Source organism: Apis cerana, linkage group LG1, assembly GCF_029169275.1.
Source record: "Apis cerana isolate GH-2021 linkage group LG1, AcerK_1.0, whole genome shotgun sequence".
NCBI lineage: Eukaryota > Metazoa > Arthropoda > Insecta > Hymenoptera > Apidae > Apis > Apis cerana.
In genome coordinates this window covers 18,666,694-18,682,014 of record NC_083852.1, presented here as the reverse complement: position 1 = coordinate 18,682,014, position 15,321 = coordinate 18,666,694, and the positions used below count along the sequence as shown (strand labels likewise).

Here is a 15,321-nt window from a genome sequence, read left to right as displayed (position 1 = left end):
GACCGCCTCTTTTCCGCTGTCCGCCTTCTTTCCTCGGTGCTGCTCCGGCTACTAAATCTTCCCGCTACACGATTCCCGACCAAGTAGGGAAACTAAAGGTTTCGAGATCGGGGTTTACCTTCGATTTCGCATTTTTCTTCGCGTAACGCGATTCTAATTCGCGATGAGGGCAAATTCGCGCCGTGATCAACGACTCGAATGAACATCGAGACGATCCATTTTCGAGAAAAAAGAAAAGGTAAGAAAAAAGCGTCGAAGAGAAAAGAATCCTCGATGTTGAGGAAAAAATATCTCGTTTCGCATGCTCTCTCTCTCTCGTTCTTCTACGCCCTAAAGATAGGATGTGCGAGCACGCCTTTGGACTGTTTTAAAAATGAAAGGGCCCTTTTTCTCTCTCTCCAGCTCCGCTTCTTTCAAGAATCGCTCGTAGCCTAGTCGCAGTTTCCAAAAGTGGAACTGTGTCGAGATACAGGTCTTCTTTAATCCCACCCTTTAACGAACGTTATCGCACGGAACTGTTTTCACGATCAACCAATATTCGCGAGGTGAACACGCCAGGTCACGTTGTTCGATGCAAACAAGCCGATGCGATAGCACGAGAAATTTTAAATTTTATTCGGCTCTCTATGTGTAGTTAAAAAAAAAGAACACTGTGTAAAGTCTATTATACATGTAGATATTTTTTGAACCCTTGATAATTAAATTATTTGGAAAACCTACGAGTCGAGATTTTTGAAATGGAAATTTCGAATATCCGTAATTCATTCGATATCGTTGATTCGTAATAATATAGCTTAAAAATATAGGGGTATAATATCGTTCAATGATTTCTTTTATTTCATTTTTTTGGATCTTAATAATTTAAGCAAAGATTCAAAAATCGAAAAGTGAAACTCTGACGAGGATCCAGAATTCGAAATTGTGGAATATCATTGCATACTTATTAACAATCTCGAAGATCTAATATTTCTCCAAAAATCTATCCAAAATTCGAATTTCTTTATCCACTTTTATCATCCAACATCCAATCGTTTTTATCCTCTCATTTCGTTTCCAGATCTAAAACTCGAGCAAAGAAATTCATTAACAAATCTGTTTGCAGAAATATCTTCGAAATATGCGGCCATTTCGTCTATCTTAATTCGAAAGTATTCGCGCGAGAAACAGAGGCACGACGACTTAAAAAATGAAGAAAAAAATGAGAACTCGTGTTCTCGGTTGTCGTCGCTGGATCGTCACGTGGGGAACGATCGTCCTGGGACGTGCGTCGAGTATCGAAACGATCCACGTAGGGCGGCACGCACATGTTCTCCAACGTGAAGGAAATGGAGGAGGAGGAGAGGATCGTTCCATGCGGCTTCTTCAAATTGGCAAACGTCGTACTGGAACGACGTACGCGAGACGGAGTCGTAAATTTTCGCGTGCAATTTCGCCGTGGCGAACTTCGAGGCCGAACTTCAACGCTGGGTGTGGCTTACAACCACTGTAAACAACCACTTTCCAACGTTCGATGTGTGCTCACTTGCCGCTCGGACATTTTCCATTGGATTTTTGACCGCTACGAAAGTAGCGATCGGATCGAGCGTATCGCGAACAAACAAGTCGAACAAAACAAGAGAAAAGAAGTGATAGGTTCAAGTAGAACCTGAACACGATGGATTCGAATATGTTAATTTTTGGAGGAGAGAAAAGTATTTTAAAAATGGAATATATAAAATTGTATAAATTTTTTTTTAATTATCCTTGTCTAATTTGTAATTGTATATTGATAAATAAAAACATGTGCCTCTCAAAATGGTGTTATTATTCTTTAGAAATATTCTCACTTTAAATCAAATTCTATCGAAAACCTGATTATTTTTCAACAATTATTAAATTAGAAATTTGGAGATTTTCTGGTAAGTATTGTAACGAGTCTCATATCTGTGCAAAAAGCATCGGTCTTGGATTAGCATAGATGCGGGTTTCTGTCCACTATAATTTTTTTAATCCCAAGAAAATATAAATGAATTTTCCGGGGAAAACGTAGGGGATTTAGAAGGAACGATATTAAGGGTGGAAAGTCAGGCACGTAATTGAGTGTTACCGCATTGTAACGAGGAATTGTAACGTCCAGTTGGGTTTATTCCGGTGTCTGTGCAAGAAACAAATTTAATGATCCGTAACAGGTCACTGCGACACAATTTTCCGCGCCAAACAAAACGCGAATCCACTCGTTTCGTTTTATAAGCGCATCTCTCGGTTCAATTAGTAGAGAAAATTGAGACGTAATCCAAAAGCACGATGTCACCGATAATTTTAACTATTCTTTTTTATTTTATGCGTTCTAAAAACGCATTTTTAAAATGTGGAATATAGAATCATGTAGAACAATATATATAAAATCGTTATTAACATAGAAAGAAAAGCAGAAACAGTTTACGATAATTATGATTTCTTTTTTAAAGAAAAAATCAAACGATCTAATTTGAACAGAAAACAAGAAAGACACTGAAGGAGGAAAAATGATAAATAGATAAAAAAGAAAAATACCTCGCGACAGAAACTCATTTTTGTCAATAATTCAATTCAAATGATCGAGAAACATAATTCGAGATAATTCCAAAACAAAAATATTATTCATAAACTAGAAAGCCGCGGAAAAAACTTGCAATCTATCTTCCTCCAATCTATCCCTTAAAAATTTTATCACGATCGTTCACCACCGTTCACGTGTCACCGAATCTATGCACAGGGGAGCGGAGATGAAATTTCTCAGTGACGGGCCAACGGGAATAACGAGGAGCGCATCGTGCACGCGTAAAGCATAGAGGCGTAACAGAAGGGTTTGAGAAAAAAGAAGAAAAAAAAAAAAAAAAAACGGCGAGAACACGGTCGAGAGCTCGTTTGCTCTGGCGGCTTTCTTTCGAAAAAAAAAAAAAATCCACCCTTTTCTCCCGCCTCGGGCAGAATTAATCGGGGATGGTGGCTCGATCCGTCTGTCGGTGGCTCAAAGAAGCAGCGAATCATTTCTCGCGATACAACGTCCCTCGGGAGGAATGCATCCTCTCCCCTTCGTTCCACTCCTTCCTTCTCCTCGTCTATACTCTCCCTCCCTCTACGAGCTTTTTCCCCCTGCCGCAAAGTCGTTTCGACCAGAGAAGAAATTAGCCTTTTCTTTGACACCGATCCAAATGCGGAATAAATCGTCTGCCAGGGAGAAATTTTCGACGAATAGGATTCGGAACAATTGCAATTTATTCAACGTGATACTTTTTTCACCGATTTCATTTGGTTATCTTGAAAGAGGGAACGAAGTGTTACGAATTAATTGTTATACGAAACGTTCGATTCTTTTATTCGAGGAGGCGAATAAAAAATGGTGACTTTTTAAGGAGGAAATGTAATGATTATATTTTGTCCTTTAATATCGTAATAAATATACGGTCGCAAATATACATTTTTCGTTTAGATATTTAATTAAGTGTATTACGTATTTATTATACGTAATACGTACATACACGCACGAAATTACACAAGATGATAAAATAATTGATTCGGTAAATGAACAATTCATTGCGAATAAACTGTCATCTAATAATAATTGCAATACGTAATAAATAAATAATAATAATAATAACAATAATAACATGATAAATTAATATCAATAAATTATTAATAGCTCGTAAACACTAAACTCCGTTAATTCAAACGAAACCGGTGGCAAAAACGAATCGGCTAGAGAAATCGGATCACGATCGGATCTCGACGCAAAAATGGTAAAGGGACGAAATAAATTCTCGCGAAAGGATAAAGGGAGCTCTCCCGGAATTTGTAAATGAGATCAATTCACCGGGGGAGAAAGGAAAGGAGGGAGGAAGGGAAAAGAAATATCCGAGAATTTCGACCCAGATTCCGACCCAGATTCCGATTTGCTGCTGCACGAATTCTGAAATCGTCTTTTGCGCCAAGAACAATCGAGACACGTCGAACAAACGCGTGACCCATTTCTCGAAAAGCTTGGTACACGCGCGTACACCACCCACTACCACCCTCGTCCCATGACACACGACGTTCGGTGGGACGTTTCCTTGACATTTTCGAGCCACCACCGACCACTTTACAAACCGGCCGATTCACAAGGACAAGAGAAGACGTCCGCGGATGGGGGGAGGACGAGGGGGAGGATCGCGCTTTGTCGCCCGTGGATGACGTTCGTCGGCTCGTCGATCGGGAGAGAGAGAGGAGCCAGATGGAACTCGAAACGGCGCGATATCACGGCGTCTTCATTCAGATAAGGCCCTCAATGCCTTAATGGGTCGACCTATCGAAACCAGCCACCTAACATCCTCCGCGTCTGCCCTTGTTGCATTGTACGGGCTGCTGCTGTTCGCCTCGACGAGCGAGCATCGACCCGATAGACCATTTCGATATCTCCCCCTTTGTCCACGAATTTAAAAGATGGAAAATTAAAATCGAAGCAGGAAAGAGAAAGAGGGAGCCTCGTTTAATAAAACTCGGGGAGATGGACACTCGTGACACGCGGTTAAATCTTATTCTTTGTTAAAATCGCCCTAGGGGGAAGAAGGAAGATTCATCGGCGAGATTTATACTTCTTATACTTTGCTCGATCTTTAGGCCGAGTTTTAATGAAACGTTATTACGGAGGGAACGATATTCCCGGTGGCGGCGACCACCACCTCGTGGTGGATGAATTTAACTTGTCCGTGGAATAACTTCGCCCCGTGGTTAACTTCGGATTCCTCCCTGGAAATGTTCCTCCCTTGAGAAAGAAAAAAAGAAAAGAAAAAAGGGAAAAAGAATCCGCCTCTTCGAAGAATGAATTCCTTCTTTGCGCTGTATCACCGGTGTATCAGAGAATCGTTATCCGACGAAATGGAGGAAACGGTCGGTCCGATTGTTTTATGTAAACTCGAAAGAGAAAACTCGATCTCGCGAAAAAACTAAGCAAAAACCGGGAGAAAACTTTCTTCTCTTCCCTCCACTTCTGTCCATTGGCATCGGCCCTATTATTATTCTGGGAGAAGGCGAGCGAGACGAGAAGAAGGGTTTCGATAGTTGGAGATGTAACGTGAGGCAGGATTTTTTTTCCTTTTTCTTTTCCCCCTTTCCTTTTTTTCTTATCCGCGCGACTTAATGGAGCGGCAAAGCGCTTTATCTGCGAATTTAAGAGAAGAATGAGTCGAGATGCCGGTCGGTGGAGCTTGAAAAAGAAAATAGAAAGAGGGGCTCTCTCCCTCCCTCGCCATCATCGTCCCTGATAATTCAGGGTCAGGTGGGGATACGAGAAACGGTATTTGCCTATAATTCGACGCTCTGCTTAACAATGCGGATCGTTCGATTCACCGATCCCTTTCCTTTCGAAATGTTAAATGGAACGAGACGCGGGCTCGCCGATGCGAGAATCGAACGCGCGGCTACGGGAGAGCCGTTCCGTTTCCGGTTCCGCCGTTAGTGACAGATTCCTTCACAGAGAATCCCCATGAAACTTTCATTCGGGCTCGAATTAAAAATTTCCAACGATCCACCACCTCCCCCCACCTTTTTATTCCCTGTCTGCGTGAATCGAATATCGAATCGAATAGGAAAAGGACGATCTTTTTGATCTTTATAACGTTTAATCAAAGGTGTGTGTATATATATATACTCGAGTAATTGTAATTCTAGACTCGAAATATTAGGATGGAATAAAATTGAGTTCGTGAAATTTCATTTTTGAATGCCATCTTCCCATTTTGAAAACGAAACGAGTGGGCGAATTAAAAATATTTGAGAAAATAATAATCTCCTTTCATCTGCACAACGAATTTAACATCCTTGATTCGAAATTATTCTTGTATTAATAAGAAACATTACATTAAATGTAAGTAATGTTACGAATAATAAAGAGAAATTGAAATATCTTAGATAGAATCAAGCCTCTTTCACGTATTATTCTTTAAAGAAACGTTTCATTTATTATCGTACCGTTTATATTTTTCATCGATCGAAGAAATGATAAATGTTCAAAATATGGAAATTATATGAATTACATTATTCAGAAAATAAAATGGCGAATTTCATGGAATATCGTGCTCTCGGCAATTCCAAGTATACGATAAACTTTGTTCTTCGAGCTGTAATAGACAGTTCGCTGTCTCTGAAACACTTTAAATGGATTGATCCCCCGTTTCGAAAACATCGTTTGTGAATAGGTTAGCGTTGGCAAACGATACCTCCAAAGCCATTCTCCCTCCTCCCTGTGTCCGATTTATTCCTAGAGATTGGATAAATTCTCGTTCTCGCGCTTGTCGTTGATTCTCATTGGGCGACGTTGCCGCTGTGTTGTGGGGCAAAGTTTATTGGAACGTGCTTAATTAACTTTCCACCGGCGACTTGGCCAACATTTTCGCGATTATCCCTAAGCCGGCAAAGGAACAGATGAAAATTGTATCCATGAACTCTGTGGAAAGGGAGGCAGAGATTCGAAGCTCGAGAAATTCGAGTTGAAAAACTCGAAAGGTTTTTATCTGTTTCAAAGAGATAAGGCCACGTCTCGTTTATAAATATCAGATGCATAATAGTTCGTAATTCGAACGAGTTGAAAGAAAAAGAAGATAACGAAATTGTTTTAATCCAATGAAAAAGAAAAGAAAGAAAATAGATCGATAGAATAATAGAATAAGAAATGAATCCTTATTGAATCTTAAATTAAACGATTGATTGAAAGTTATAATGATAAATTGGTTAGGGAGTATATCTGGTATAAATATATGAACATAGGAGAATCTCGCGCTTCGTATTGTCCCTCTCTCACGAAGCGATAAAAAGAATGGAAGGAGGAACGAAGCAGCCTCTTAAACGGCGCATGGAAATTCAATGAAAAGTCACGAGAGGACCGAGAGATCGATACTTGGAGCACGGGGTGACCGTGGGTCGAGGAGGCATAGGTGCCTCTGTTGGCCGTCTGCCAATGCTTGCCTATCTATGTGGAACACCTGTGCTTGCTCGACGTTACCTCGATATTTTCGAACGAGCAACAAAAAGCGCGCGACCAACCCCTCCGTCGACACAGCTAATTTCGCAAATGAATTCGACGATGGCGCCGCCACCCCTCTAGTTGATCTTCTAATAGAGCGCGCCTCCGTAAAAAGAAGCGTCCATTTTTATTTCATCAAATATTCCTCCTCGCCCCGAATTTTGCGAATCGATCGTGCAACGAACCCACTACGAGATTGAAAACCGAGTCGAAAGATTGTGAACGAGATGTCGTAAACCGGAATCGGGCAAAGATTTTTTTTTTTCCCTCGAAATACGGGATCGTGATTTATTATTTGCAGTAAAGTTTTATGATACACGTGGATGAGTCATATCGCTGAGAGGTAAAAGTTTCTTCGTCGTTCCATTTTTATCAGTGGCGAGGAATGAAATTTCACGAATCGAAAACAAAATGTTGATTCTCATCCTCAAAACCTTCGAATCTCTCCTCCTCGAAATTTAAATCTAATTCGAGGAATTCCTTTCTTACCTAACAAATATTTCTCTCAATCTTCCTCAAAGCGATACATTTTCTACCAAACTGAACCCGTTTTGAAACGGGAATTAAATTATTTTCTTTTCCTTTTAGATGATGACGATCGGGACAAGGGACTGGAATACTGGTCTCTTCCATCGGTGATAACGATCATCCCGAGGCCGTTCAATTCTTTAAACTCGCTCTTCCCTCTTCGATGCCCTTTTCCTTCACCACCACTCCATCCATTTATCTATATACCTGTACGTAGGTCGTGTGCCATTCAACCGTCCAGTTTCGCGGGGGATCTCGAAACTATCTCGAGGCGAAATTGAACAGAAACGAGGCCCCTAATCTCATCCAACTGTTATTCAAACAGTCTCGATTCACGTTTGTGGTCCGATGTATTCGTTTCCTTTCGCGATTTCGCGTGCTTCTATGGCTTAAGAAATTCGGGATGGATGGAATTTATATTCGGGACAGAGATCTTGTGGACTAGAGAGATCGAGTGGCCTTTCGACCTTTCGAGAATTAGAACTCACGATTTTCAATGGTGGAAAATTTTTCGTGATTTTATTTATAACATTCGAATATTAATAATCCGAGTAGCGTGATTTTTCTTTTCTTTTGTTTGTTTGACTAGATTTTTATCCACATTTAATTTGTAGATTTCCACAAAAAGATTTCTACAAGGGCAATAAGAAAGTGATTAATCTTACGTTTTGCGTGAGCAATTTAACACAAATTTCTCCGGCGATCTATAAACTTGTACTATTTATACAGACTGTAGATCGTGTACCTTTTATTCGTCGGACTATTTTGAAACGGAAAGAAGGGAAAGGAAAAAAAAAAAAACAGTTTCAAGGCAATACGAGCGACGAGTTTGCGAAAAAGAGATCGACATGCACGGCTCAAATTAATTATAGCCGAGGTATAATTACTTTCGCGGAACGAAGGAATATTTTCCATCGAGCGAATTTCCACCGGGATTCCACTAACAGAACAGGTGTCAATTGCGTGAAATGAATATCAGCCGATGCGAGCCCCCAATGTTTCAACGAGAACGAGTTTTAAATTAAAATAATGGATATTGAATCTTCAATGAAAATAACCCTTTTACGGTCGAGCGTGAGATAGTCCTCGGTCGATGAATAATTGAAAAATGCGATTTTCGAAGACCGGTGAAACGAGCCACTCCGAAAGATCATAAACGCCTCGAAAGATATACATATATTCGCTCGTGTATTGTCTTTTAGATACTTTGTTCGAGACGTTTAATTCGAGAATGGATCGGTTTTGATATCTCGATACTGTTAAAGAACTCTGCCATTACAACGAGATTTAAATCTCGTTTATAAATACGTATTCTTTCAATGGAGCGTCAATATTTTGTTATTCGATGTGGAATTTCAACGATGGCTGGATTTAAGTGAACAAATCAAACGAACTTTAAGAAATTATAATATATCGGTAAACTGTTGTGTTTGGAAATGTCGATCTGGAATCCGAAACGAAAGCAAAAATTTTCAATCTGCAGAAAGGTTGTGATGTTTCTACTCGATTAAAATTTTTAATGTTTTGAAAACACTTCGTAGCACAATTTCGTTTCATATCATTTTGCATCTTAGACGATTAATTAAAATATGTATAATTTATAAAAAGGATAAATTAACATTAAAGATAAAAATCTTGAAAGATATCTGAATTAGTAGTAATCGTCTCGGAAGTAAACGTTATTAAATTCTATTAATTATACTCCTTTTTTAACGAGATCGTACGAAAAATGAGATCATATTACTAAATTACACCGAGAATTCCCAGTTTAGAATCTTAAACGAAACATATACCGATTCCACAAACCTCTTGCTTGAATCGATCCATAACAATCGATTCTCAAACACCCACGAATCAACGAATTCTTATTCGACCTTTTCCAATCCGTAAACCTTCGATCGGATCTGCAAAAAGGCGCGAAAAATCAAGCGATACTCGACCACGGACAGGGGATAACCAAGGGTGAGAAGGTCGTCCCAGGCCGAAAATCGATTTACGAGAGTGCGGAAGCGTGTTTTATGACGCGGTCCACGCGCCATAACCGGTCGCTTAATTGGTTTATTAGGAACTCATCAGCAGCGCGAACGACACACGTCGAATTAAAGCGGCCGATCGAGGAGTTGGAGTCGCGTTTTCGAGTCGAGTTCGAGTTTGCGGTTCGCTTTACTACTGCTTCTTGACCCCGACACTTTGACCCCACCACAGGGGTAATTACACCGACAGGGTCGGGTAATTGAGTAACTGCCTCGCCTACGATCTGAGATACCTTACGAGGGGGTGAAACGGGTTATTTGAATATCTCGTCTCTCGATACGGTGGAAAAAAAGTGTGTTACGTCCTTGTGGAAGAAGGAGGGCCATCAACGACGTTAATGATTATTCGTTTGGGCGATTATTCGCGATAAAGCGTTTTTAATATATTCGCAAAATGTGTTCATGGAAGAAGAAAATCGATATTATTATAACAAGAGATGGTGATTTTTGAGGGGAGTTTTTCGACGAATTTTCCATTATAGATTTTTCCATATGACTTCGAAGCTAAGTGAAAGTTTCACGTCATACAACAATACTGTTTTCTATACATCTTCTATCGATATTTCTCTCTCCAACTATTAATTATACTACAATCATTACATACGTTTTCTAAGATTTTTTTTTTTTTGCTTTGAGAAAAAAAGAGTGAGCAGTGGAAAATCGCGAGGAATTTTACTTGGAGGAAATCTCATCGAGTGCGTCGGCTAGCGTGTAAAAAGTTGGAAACCGGCCATCGGAGATGATAAAAAGTTTTCGTAGCCGGGACCAGTTCGAGGTGATTGGTGCGTCTGCCAGTTTTTACGCTCCCCGAACAATTTCGTTCCGTCGAGGATCGGACGAGGGGAATTCGCGGCACGTAGAGGACGCTTAGGAAAAACATTAAAAATCGCCGTCGGCGATATCCGCTTTTTTTTCGTTCTCTTCTTTTTTTAATCGCGCGTATTTGGCGCGAGGCCAGCCACAGCCGACCTTTAATTAAAGATTTCGAACATCGGCATCGGTCGAGTCGTCACGGATGTACCAACTATTCTGGACCCGATCTATGTTCCAATTAATCATAGCAACCCGGTCGCGCCCTTTGACCGGAACTTGTAACACACCTTTGCGCGCAGAGAGATAATTTTTCCTCTTTCCCTCTCTCCCTCCTTTTCTTTCTTTTTTCACAAATAAACCGTGGAATTCTTTCGAATTCGATAGAATTCGGGAATCGAATAGGTTCGAGAAGCACGTTCTGCGATTGGGTAAAAAAAATAAAAGGACGCGCACGCAGTGAAATGCGTGCAGAGGCCACGCGTTTTCAGCCTGAACAATAACGCGATATCCGGCCAAGCTATTTGATTAAAACGGATCATTGGAGCCGATATATCGCGAATTCAATTGGAACTCGTTTCGGTCCCTTTTGCGATCTCGCCTGCCCGAACGCTCGTCCAATTACGAGTTAGAAAGAAACCGAGCCACCCCCGACCCCTGATTTCTCTCCTATCGGTTATCCTCCAGGAAATAGACCCTTCCCAACGCGTGGCCAAAATACGTCCTTCCAATTTCCGGCTCGCGCTACTAGAAAATCGGCTCGATCGTCGAAATTGAGAGAAAGTCTCTTCTAACGCGTCCACCATCTCCATCCCACACTCTGCTTGTTTCCATTTCACTTTCACGGCGGCGAAGATTCGTCCCTGTTCCAATCGACATCGCGTTAACCACTTTTTAATCTTCGCTCCTCTATCCATCGTTTTTTCTCGTCGCGCATTCTCCACGGCTTGTTTCGCGGTCGTTTACGCGATCTATCGGCTATTATTTATCGACGACACGAATTCCGCACAGCCGGCGGTCGAAATAATGGAGTGGAAATCGGGCACGTTGGACCGCGGCATGCAAATTGCGTTTTCTCGCGATGGATCGCCGCGAAATTCGGCCGAAAACCTTTTACGAATCGAATCGAATGGTGTATTTTCTTCCCCGCGTATAAGTGAATTCTCTCCAAGAGGATTCTAGAAAATATTTCTCAAGGAGGGAGAGAAAGTCAGTTTTGGGAGGAATAGCCATCAATGCAATTTGTCCGAAGAAATTCTCGATGTCTCCCTTCTTGCGAAGAAAAATTACCTTTTAAGAATCGCTCTTAAACGGGTCTCACCTTTAAATTCTCGCTTTAACTGACTGTTTCGAACGCCACTTGGAAATGGACGGCGTTTAGAACGTTGAAGGGAGAACGTTGAGGGAGACAAAGGGGAGAAAAATAGGGGAGTGGATTGTGCAGAGCGCGCCAATTCAAATCCGCGATCCCTCCATCAAATTGCAAATCGAGCGGCGCTTAATCGCAAATTGGAAATCGCCGCGGGAGCTCGTATGACCGACGCAAAATGCTCGGCGTTCGGTCTCTATCGATACGGGAGAAGAGGGGGAGAGGATACCTCCTCCCCGTTTAACGTTATGCGAATTTTCGTTGAAAAATAGCACGGCCAGGGGAAAAAAATGGGACTGGCGAGAGATAAACACGCGTCCGAGTTGATTCGGTGAACGATTTGATACGTGTGAACGAATACGTGTATACGATTCGGCGTACAACCGAGTTGATTCGTGGAATTGTGAAATTACAGATAGAACTTTTTATTGTAACTATGATCGGCCATCTCATTTATAAATCGTTAATTCATCCAAGAATCCATTTTGTACGTACAGTAATTATTAGATGTAGATCAAAAGAATTTCAGTGATTCGATATCGTTTGTTTGCGAAATAATAACGTAAAGTCTATTCCATCGAATCATATTGGCGATATTGTTAATTTTACCTAAGAGATCCCTTGTTGGAAATCCATAGATCGTAAGAAAGTTTTAGAGAAACGTAATTGTCTAATTGGCTAGATTTCTCTCTAAAAACTTTGACAAAGAGTCACGCAATTTTTCATTGGCTCGATCGGCTTACGATCTCTGTTGTTACTCGCCCAACAATTTATCGATCGAGAAAGGGTGAGCGCGCGCGGTCTCCGCGAAATTTCGCGACTACTCGACCGCGATAAGTGGTCGCGAGGCCGCCTAACGAAATCGTGTCGCGCTTTAATTGCCTTTTCAATGCACGCCCTCCAGTGATAGAAAAAAACCCGGCCACCAGAGGAAAATGTTGCGACGAATCTCGTGTACGTAATTAGCATCGCTTGTTCGATTATAATCCCCCAATTTGAAAAATTTCATCTTCTTTCCCTTTAATCAAAAGTAACCAGCCACTACTAAACTTTTAATTCCGTTCTACTACGTAAAATTCAACTGATGTTCTTGAAATTGAAAGAAGGAAAAGAAAAATAAAGATTAAATACGTCGCTCTGTTCGACGAAAAATAGAAAGTTGGAGAAATCGCAGGGGATGGAAAATCAATGAGTCGGGAAATCAGATACGAAAGAGGGGATTGTTGGATAATTTTTGGGGAAATTAAGGATGGCGTACCGGTTAATTAATCGCGATAATCAGTGGACGAGAGGGGGGGCCTTTCCTCCCCTCGAGAGGTTTACGAGCGGATCAGCCGAAAGAACGGTGGACAAGGGAGGGCGCGAGCGAGAGAAATGAAAAGTTCTGTAAAGTTTGATATCGCCCCTTTGGGTATACAGCACGCACTTCCTGCGCGTGGCACGCACGCCGCCGCGTAAACACGAAACCGGCCCTTTCGTCGCGAATCGAATCGACGCGGGGCACGCGATCCTTTCGTCTCGTTGTTCACCATTCCTCCCCTCCCTTCTTTCTCTTCTTTCTTTTCCCCTCTACCTTTTCTCTGCCCTTTCTCCCCGCGCTATCGATAAGTAATCGTGAACATCGTTTTCAATAACGAAGTTTACTAAGATTTACCACTCTTTGTATCAAATTTTCTTCCTTACGCAAATATTATTTTGAAAAAATATAAAAGATTTATTGCTTGTCGAACTTATTCTCAGCTCCTTTAGTCATTATATCATTATCCTGATTCAAAAAGAACGAAAATACTGGAATCAAGAAATCGTCGAATCGTTACTTTCCAGAGTCAGAGACAACTTTGAACGAAATAGCCCGATAAGTTGTTATCCGGAAAGAGACGAAATGGTAAAATGTCGGGACAGAGTCGAGGGGCGGTTTCGAAGTTGGAGTGATAAAATTGTCGGTCTACGTCAAGCCGTGCCTCGCGGCTAATTCAATAAACGCGTTACGTATAAAACGGTTGACGAGTGGCCAAATAAAAGGGGGGGCGGATTGAAAAGCCAGGGGCGGTAATAAAGTTACCGTTAGGTCCGGTGGACCGGGTCGAGTTGGAAATAAGATCAGAATGAGATGCGAGAATTCACGAGAACCGGGAGAGTCGTTTCTATTTGCAATTTACTCACCTTGACGCGCAGAAGGTGCTGCAGACTTTGAGCTTGGCTGCTATTTAAGGGTGGATTGTCAGTCCCGAGACGCGCCACTGCAATCACGTTCTCTCGGGTCGCGTTGTACAGGAACAGCGTGCACACTGTCTGCAAATAAAATGTGAAAAAAAAGGAAAGGAAAGAAGGAATATCGTATATATACATATATATATACGCCTCGACGTCATCTCCAACGCTATCTCGCATTATTAAGTTTCGCCTGGCGAGCGAGACCTGGTGTTCGCTTTATATTTCCGATCCGTCTCTCTTCTCTCGCTTCTCCAGATTTTTCTCGTCCCCTCCCCTCGCGTGAATACTACTTGACGGCCCTCCGAGGGAACGCAGCCGGCTTAAAATTCGTTCAATTCCTGGAGCCGGGTCGAAACAAATCTTCCTTCGAGTTCGTGAAACGTGTCGCGAAATTTCGATTCGAGAAGAGAGATGGCGGATTGATTGAAAATATCGGATCGTGCATGAGTATACTTATATATATGTACATGGTAAAGTAAGAGTAAGACGTTTTACCTGATTGTTAACTTCTTCTCTCATGAAGTTATCGAGGGACGATACCGCGTCCAGGACGGTGAGGTTATTGTGCCGTCGCAACAAACTCTCGTCCTTTTCGCTGTAGCCCAGGAACATGAAAACCCCGTGCGGTATAGAGTAAGCGTCTGCAGAGGCGATTCGAGGAGATTATTACAAAAAGGCTCGTTGTGATGTCGTAATTGCGATTATTAGGATTATTATAAATTATGGACGAGACAACTCGTGAACGAAAGAATTAATGTTGAATATTCTACTTAATTGGGATGTGAATCTGTTTGGTATTCAAAGGATAGTATAATATTCACCGGGTGATGGCCGCATGCATATGAAACGACCGCTATAGCAAAGGCAGGGTCCGCGATGCGCCTGATACGCCGGTGCTTCGTGATTGTAGAAGGCGAAGTCCGTCTTGCAGGGCGATGAATCCACGCAGATCGTGTTGCAGATCAAAACTTCGCCCTCGCCGCATTGGCACAACTCGGAACATTCTGGTTCATCCTCGCGATACAGCTACATAGAATCGAGCATACACGGATCGTTGGTTCAAAGTGCATAAGCTGGGATCTAAATCTTTTTCGCTCGATCCTGACGGTTCTACGATTCGTCTTTTTTTTTTTTTTTCGTTCAAGATGAAAAGGATCAAAGTCCAGGAAGATGTGTAGAAATATTAATGATATGCGTTTCGAAATATTAAAGCAGAAACTACTAATAACGAATGATTAAAAAGTTTCTTTCTTCTTACTTTTATATGTATATATATATATATATAAATTATACGAATAATTTTCAAAATTTCCAATTTCGATGAAGAGAAAATTTAAGGATTTTCCAGA

At 41.4% G+C, this 15,321-nt stretch overlaps 2 protein-coding genes across 8 annotated transcripts in view; one reads left to right on the top strand and one right to left on the bottom strand.

The window, feature by feature from the left end:
* The window catches only part of LOC108004322 (potassium voltage-gated channel protein Shal), a 155,689-nt gene extending 154,533 nt beyond the window's left edge, over positions 1–1,156 (top strand). The window contains exon 6 of the mRNA XM_062087299.1: positions 1,103–1,156. Coding sequence (XP_061943283.1) covers positions 1,103–1,141 — 39 coding nt within the window. The 3' untranslated portion in view covers positions 1,142–1,156. The remainder of the gene's footprint in view (positions 1–1,102) is intronic.
* Positions 1–15,321, bottom strand: part of LOC107993599 (uncharacterized) — a 249,074-nt gene that overhangs the window by 35,858 nt on the left and 197,895 nt on the right. For 6 of the 7 annotated variants that reach the window (XR_009833448.1, XM_062087286.1, XM_062087287.1 and 3 more), the window contains 3 exons: positions 14,794–14,998; positions 14,468–14,613; positions 13,922–14,050 (listed from right to left, as the gene is read on the bottom strand). Coding sequence is in view for 5 of the 7 variants with exons in the window: in XM_062087286.1 (XP_061943270.1) it covers positions 13,922–14,050; positions 14,468–14,613; positions 14,794–14,998 (480 nt within the window). In the remaining 2 variants the exon portion in view is untranslated. The remainder of the gene's footprint in view (positions 1–13,921; positions 14,051–14,467; positions 14,614–14,793; positions 14,999–15,321) is intronic. The other variant, XR_009833449.1, reaches the window with a different exon arrangement.